General features: G+C 43.9%; 1 protein-coding gene across 1 annotated transcript; it reads left to right on the forward strand.

Moving 5' to 3' along the window:
* Window positions 1–863: 863 nt before the first annotated feature.
* LOC112616829 (complement C1r subcomponent) lies at window positions 864–2745 on the forward strand (the record flags this gene model as incomplete). Its single annotated transcript, XM_025373644.1, has 2 exons — window positions 864–938; window positions 1658–2745. Coding segments are annotated over 2 exons (845 nt in total), but the record flags the coding sequence as incomplete, so codon positions are not given.
* Window positions 2746–7847: the final 5102 nt, after the last annotated feature.

The following is a 7847-nucleotide window of genomic DNA, read 5'->3' on the forward strand; positions in this document are numbered from 1 at the left end:
AACACCAACACCACAATCACCACCACCATTACCAACATCAACACCACAGTCACCACCAACACCAACACCAACACCACAATCTTCATCACCATCATAAGCCCTACAGCTAACTCAGTGAAATTCCCCTTTCCATTCTCCCCTCTAAACCTGGTTGTGATTTTTGCACCTAGTTTTACTAAATGACTCTCACTCATTATTGGGTATTTTTCAAACTTTTTTTAAATATTAGAAATCACATGCATTATAGGTTTGAAACACAGAAAAAAGGAAAAAAATCTGGATTATAAATGGTATTCATTAAGAGCTGGGCTTTGGAGTCAGAAAACTTCTTGCACCTTGGTTCTGGCACTCAGAAGTTATGTGACCCTGTGCAAAATATTTAAGCTCAGTTTCCTCATCCACAGTGAGGGTAATAACACACACCTGCAAGTGTCACTGTAGTGGTTAAATGAGATCATGCAGATAAAGTGCTTAGCAACAAGCATGGCACATTTTCAGCAATCAGAAGACGTAGCTACAATTATCTTCTATGATTCCACGACTAAGACGCAATCACTGATAAGATTTTGACACATTCCTTCTGGTTTTTATGTCTACTTTCACAAACAGGGATCACAGCAAACATATATTAATGGTTAAGCATTCCGATTTTTTTACTTGACATTAAAACAAAATATAGGTCTAGAGCCTCTGAACACTTGACATTTTTTCCTCCTAGAGTTGAGCCTTTGACCTTTGGCCCTTGCCATGTTGTTCCTCCCTACCCCTCTCCCCGTCGAGCACACTCAGTACTTGCTGGCCTCTGCAACCTAGTTTTCTTACCCATCACCTCCCAACTTGATTCTTGCCTCCTCTGCCTTCAGGGCTGTACACCTGCACAGCACAGGGCATTTGGAAGAATGAACAGAAGGGAGAGAAGATTCCTCGGTGCTTGCCAGGTGAGTGGAAACCCTCTGGGGCAACCCTCAGGGCCTTTAGCAGCCTGCAGGGCCTCAAAAGCAGTGTGGCCCAGAAAAAGGAAACAGAGGAGAAGAGAGGAGAATATCCCAGGAGAAAGCAAGAGAGGGGAAGAGTGCTGAATTCAATCCCGAAATGCCAGCATTTTCACTAAGCAGAGAATAAAAACAATGGGAGACATCCTAGGAAGAAATAAACAAGAACAAGGGGTAAGACGTGGTGGCTCACACCTGTAATCCCAGCACTTTGGGAGGCCAAGGTAGGCAGATCACCTGAGGTCAGGAGTTCGAGACCAGTCTGGCCAACAATGGTGAAACCCAGCCTCTACTAAAAATAGAAAAATTAGCCAAGCATGGTGGCACATGCCTGTAGTCCCAGCTACTTGAGTGGCTGAGGCACAAGAATCACTCGAACCCAGGAGGCGGAGGTTGCAGTGAGCTGAAATCGCGCCACTGCACTCCAGCCTGGGCGACAAAGCAAGGAGTCTCAAAAAATAAAAGTAATAATTAAAAAAAAAAAAAAAAAGAACAAGGAGAGGAGCCTGTCAATAGGCCAATGACGGAGGTGTGGGGATGGGAGGAGAAAGAGAAAAGAGACAGAAGCCAAAAAGAGAGGGCAAATACGGAGCTGGCTGGCCACAGAGGGAAGAGGTATGGGACCTGGAGCTGACTTGCCCTTGTCTTCCCTCTCTCTCCCTCAGTGTGTGGGAAGCCCGTGAACCCCGTGGAACAGAGGCAGCGCATCATCGGAGGGCAAAAAGCCAAGATGGGCAACTTCCCCTGGCAGGTGTTCACCAACATCCATGGGCGAGGGGGTGGAGCCCTGCTGGGCGACCGCTGGATTCTTACGGCTGCCCACACCCTGTATCCCAAGGAACACGAGGCGCAAAGCAACGCCTCCTTGGATGTGTTCCTGGGCCACACAAATGTGGAAGAGCTCATGAAGCTGGCCAATCACCCCATCCGCAGGGTCAGCATCCACCCGGACTACCGTCAGGATGAGTCCCACAATTTTGAGGGGGACATCGCCCTGCTGGAGCTGGAAAATAGTGTTACCTTGGGTCCCAACCTCCTCCCCATCTGCCTCCCTGACAACGAGACTTTCTATGACCTGGGCTTGATGGGCTATGTCAGTGGCTTTGGGGTCATGGAGGAGAAGATTGCTCATGACCTCAGGTTTGTCCGTCTGCCCGTAGCTAATCGAGAGGACTGTGAGACCTGGCTCCGGGGAAAGAATAGGATGGATGTGTTCTCTCAAAACATGTTCTGTGCTGGGCACCCGTCTCTAAAGCAGGATGCCTGCCAGGGGGATAGTGGGGGCGTTTTTGCAGTAAGGGACCCGAACACTGATCGCTGGATGGCAACGGGCATCGTGTCCTGGGGCATCGGGTGCAGCAAGGGCTATGGCTTCTACACCAAAGTGCTCAACTACGTGGATTGGATCAAGAAAGAGATGGAGGAAGAGGACTGAGCCCAGAATTCGCTAGGTCCAAATCCAGAGAGCAGTGCGAAAAAAAAAAAAAAAAAACTGACCAGTTGTTGATAACCACTAAAAGTCTCTATTAAAATCACTGATGCAGAAAGACAGTGTGGAAATTCTCTTTCCTATAGTCCCATTGACGTACTTTACCTGAAACAACCCAAAGAGGCCCTTTCTTTCTTCCGAGGATTGCAAAGGATGTAGTTATCAATCTCTAGCTGTCACTTTCCTTTTCCACTTTTATACCATTGGGTCATTGAATATAACTTTTTCCAAATAAAATTTTATGAGAAATGCCAGCATGCAAAACGAGTCAAAAGTTGTATTTATTTTATATAAAAATATTTTGTAAGAAAGGTCATTTTTAAAATATTTACTTAGGAAGGCAAGAAGAACAATTACGGTCATGTCTGTGTTTTGTTTTGATTGTACAATATAAAGAAAATGCTGATTTTCCCACATGCGTAGTTGTAAATATAACAGCTTTTTAAAATTTTTCAAGACACACTCTCACTCTGTCGCCCAGGCTGGAGTGTAGTGGCACAATCTTGGCTATCTGCAACCTCTGCCTTAGGGTTCAAGGGACTCTCGTGCCTCAGCCACCTGAGTAGCTGGAATTACAGGCACCTGTCACCGCTGCCAGGCTAATAGTAGAGACAGGGTTTTGCCATGTTGGCCAGGCTAGTCTCGAACTCCTGACCTCAAGTGATCCACCTGCCTCGGCCTCCAAAGTGCTGAGATTACAGGTGTGAACCACCGCGCCCAGCCTACAACAGCTTTTTTAACAGCTCATCTTCCAATCTCTAAATATTCCTTAGGAGAGGAGTGCTATGAAATTTTTGTTTCCAAGTTGAATCGCTAACAATATTGTTAAATCACTTGTATTCTTTAAGACATCTTTAAAGATCAGAAAAGGACCCAGAACTTGGATTAAGCATTATAAGTATTTGTAGTAGAACACTATCATGATGTTATTGCACAATTGACTGTTCCAGACTTGTTTAAACAACTTTACATGACCCAGCACACACAGGCCTGAGCTTAAGAAGACCAGCAGAGTTAAACCATTCCCAAGGGATGAGGGGTTTTTTAAACTTTAATTTTTTTTTTTTTTTTTTTTTTTTTTTGAGACAGAGTCTCATTCTATCACCCAGGCTGGAGTGCAGTGGTGCAATCTCAGCTCACTGCAGCCTCTGCCTCCCAGGTTCAAGGGATTCTCATGCCTCAGCCTCCCAAGTAGCTGGGACTACAGGCGTGTGCCACCATGCCCAGCCGAAGTGACGAGTTTATAAGCCCAAATGCAGGTCCACAGTCCAATATGTGACACTCTCAGGGCCAAGTGCTGTTCAATATTCAAGATTCTATAGATTTCACAATGTAATACACTCTGTATTATGGGATGTCGCCAGCATGGTCCAGAGCAGCACCCTATAATAAAATCGATTAATAATTCTTTACAAAAATATTTAAATATTCATAAGTGAGATTAATTTTTAAAAAAAAATTCCAAATAGCTACCCATCCATTCAGGTCAGATTTTGCCATTAAATAAGTTTTAGTGCCCAACTTACAAAAGCACTTTCCATTTTTAGATCATTTTGGATTTCAGGAATGTGGACCTGTATGGGCAGAAATGACATAAGAAACTTTTTCCCACAATCTACACAGAAGCATACAGCAACATTGTGTAATACACTTGAGGAGTATACATTTATTCCAGGTTTTTAATGATTAGAAATGTTTTCAGAAGTGAAGCACCTTCAGCATTCTACCGGGGACTGGAGTGGAGTGGAGGAGATGAGGGTAGTAGAAACAAAACAAATAAACAAAAAGCCACTGAACTATATTATTTATTTTTTTATTTTTTATTTATTTATTTATTTTTTTTTCCTGAGACGGAGTCTTGCTCTGCTGCCCAGGCTAGAGTGTAGTGGCAAGATCTCAGCTCACTGCAACCTCTGCCTCCTGAGTTCAAGCAATTCCTGCTTCAGCCTCCCGAGTAGCTGGGCATACAGGCATGCACCACCATGCCTGGCTGATTTTTGTATTTTTAGCAGAGATAGGGTTTCGCCATGTTGGCCTAGCTGGTCTCGAACTCCTGATCTCAGGTGACCCACCCCCTTCGGCCTCCCAAAGTGCTGGGATTACAGGTGTGAGCCACCACACCTGGCCTGAACTGTATTATCTCTAACGCTCCTGGGAAACTAAGAATCTGGTTCCTGTATCCTTTTTTTTTTTTTTTTTTTTTTTTTGAGACAGAGTCTCACTCTGTCATTCAGGCTGGAGTACAATGGCCTGATCTCAGCTCACTGCAACCTCCACCTCCCAGGTTCCAGAGATTCTCCTGCCTCAGCCTCCCAAGTAGCTGGGATTACAGGCGCCTGCCACTATGCCCAGTTAATTTTTGTACTTTTGGTAGAGATGGCGTTTCACCATGTTGACAAGGCTGGTCTTGAACTCCTGACTTCAAGTGATCCGCCCACCTCGGCCTCCCAAAGGGCTGGGATTACAGGCATGAGCCACAGCGCCCAGCCCTCTTATTCTTATTTTAATAATCGGAGGAGTTCCCAGGAGAGCCAGATGACTCCTCTGACCTTCTAATTCCCACTCCCCTCCCCCAAACTCATGTGTGTCTTATTCTGAAAGCACCCTGGAATTGGAAAATACAGACAAAACCAATGATCTGTGAATAGATGGTTCACAGAAAACATAAATTGCTTTGAGGCTTTGGGGCTTAACTTCACTCATAATAAGGAAAATATTTAAATAAAATGCCATCTTTTTACCTGTAAGATTGGCAAAAATAATATCTTATGTTGCTGAAAACGTAGAGAAAGAATCACTCTCACACATTGCTTTTTGGAAGGTATATTGGTACAAACCCTACGGAGAGCAATTCGGTGACAGGTAACCAAAATTACCAATGCATATGCCTTTTCACTCACCAATTCAACTTCTAGGAATTTAGCCCACATTTTCTCACATATGAAATAAATGGCACATGTAGGTTAGTCATTGCAGCATTGTTTATAATAACAAAATATTGGAATCCTGCATTCTGAAAGGTATCTGGTACCAAAGTTTCAGGTAAATTACGGAATATCCAAATGATGAAATACAACGTAACCACTCAATCCTTACTACAGACGGCATGCTAAGTGAAAACAAGTAAGATGCAGAATGTATAAAATGTTATGTATAAAATGCTACCATTTCCATTTGCAGCCGGGTGTGGTGGCACGAGCCTGTAGTCTCAGCTACTTGAGAGACTGAGGTGGGAGGATGGCTTGAGCCTGGGAGGTCGAAGCTGCAATGACCTATGATCACACCACTGTACTCCAGCCTGAGTGACACAGCAAGGCTCTGCCACAAAAATGAAAGAAATAAAATAAAATAAAATGCTACTATTTGTATACATAACAGGAGTAGGCATATATCACTTACGTGTGTATAAAAGATCACTGGAAAGATATACAAGAAATATTGGTGGTCTCTGGTGGGGACATAGGAGTGGAAGGAAAAGTTATCATTGTATGCTGTTTTGATCTTTCAAATTTTTAACCATGTAGGTGTTTTATCTATTCAAAAAATAGATGGTGCTCTTTAAATTTAAAAAAAATTTAGGCCCGAAGCAGTGGCTCATGCCTGTAATCCTAGCACTTTGGGAGGCCGAGGCTGGAGAATCGTCTGAGCCCAGGAGTTCAAGACCAACCTGGTCAGAACCAATTGGAAAAAACAGATGAAAAAAAAAAAAAAAAAAAAAAAACTTGAAAGAAGACTAACCCGGGCAACATAGTGAGATTCCATCATTACAAAAAAATTAAAAATTAGCTGGACATGATGATGTGTGCCCGTGGTCCCAGCTACTCAGGAGGCTGAAACAGGAGGAATGCTTGAGCCCGGGAATTCGAGGCTGCCGTGAGCAATGATAGTGCCACTGCACTCCAGCCCATGACCACTGAGGTAGGAGGAAAACCTGGGGAGTTTAGTACTCAGAAGCCAAGGAAAGAAAGTGCATCGAGGTGGAGATAAAGACTGAGGATCCATCCTTGCATGGAGCAGTGTCAGAGTCATTGGTGACCCAGAAAAGCACAGTATGGTGGAACGATAGTGGGAAAAGTCAGAGCAGAGCTGGAGAGAGACTGGGAGAATAGGAACTGGAGACAGGGTACAATCAATTATTTTAAGGAATTTGCTGCAAACAGAAACAAATAAATAGGGAAAGCTGTTGGAGGAATTGTGGTCAAGAGAAGTCTATTTAAATTTGGAGGAATTACAACGTGTTTACATACTGATGGGAATTACACAATAGGGAGGGAAATGGTGATGGTGGGTGGGGGTGGGTAGAGATGGAATCGAGTTGGAAGCATGGATAAGTCACCAATGGGTAAGTTAACACACAGGCCAGCTGAGTGTAAGGGAACAGATGCCGGTATTCCAGTAGATGTAGTGGTGGTAAAAGCTCTCTTCTAGGCTTCATGTGTCTTGGTGAGGTAGAAAATAAGGTCATCAGCTGAGAATGAGGACGGAGAATTTCAGGGGTGTGAGAAGAGAGAAGAAATGAAATAGTCCTCTGGGACAGTGGGATTGAGAATGGATTAGGGAATTTTGATTGCCTGGGAGCATGAAGGGTTCATTTGAGACTCATGGCCAACAATTAAAAGGGAGACAGTTGTTCTTTTGTGAGACACTCTCACCTTTTTTGAGACAGTTGTGAGAGCTTGTGTGTTTTCCCCCAGCCACTAGCAGCCATACCAGTTCAGGCATAGAGGAGGCAGGGTTTTATTATGTCAAGTGAGCATATTGAAACCAAAGAAGAGCCAGATGTGGTGGCTCATCCCTACAATCCCAGCACTTTGGGAGGCCAAGGAGAGAGGATTGCTTGAGGCCAAGAGTTCAAGACCAGCCTGGGCAACATAGCAAGACCCTGTCTCTACAAACAAATTAAAAAGTAACCAGGTGTGGTGGTGCATGCCTGCAGTCTCGGGGTCTCGGGAGGCTGAGGTGTGAGGACCCCTTGAGTCCAGGAGTTTGGGGTGGCAGTGAGCTGTCATTATACCACTGTACTCCAGCCTGGACAACAGAGTGAGGAAAGAAGGGAAAGAAAGGAAAGAAAGGAAAGAAAGGAAAGAAAGGAAGAAAGGAAGAAAGGAAGAAAGGAAGAAAGGAAGAAAGGAAGAAAGAAAGAAAGAAAGAAAGAAAGAAAGAAAGAAAGAAAGAAAGAAAGAAAGAAAGAGAGAAAGAAAGAAAGAAAAGAAAGAGAGAGAGAAAGAAAGAAAGAAAGAAAGGAAGAAAGAAAGAAAGAAAGAAGGAAGGAAGGAAGGAAGGAAGGAAGGAAAGAAAGAGAGAGAGAGAGGAAGGAAGGAAGGAGAAAGAAAGAAAGAAAGAAAGAAAGAAAGAAAGAAAGAAAG

This window comes from Theropithecus gelada, unplaced genomic scaffold (assembly GCF_003255815.1).
Source record: "Theropithecus gelada isolate Dixy unplaced genomic scaffold, Tgel_1.0 HiC_scaffold_1046, whole genome shotgun sequence".
Lineage (NCBI taxonomy): Eukaryota > Metazoa > Chordata > Mammalia > Primates > Cercopithecidae > Theropithecus > Theropithecus gelada.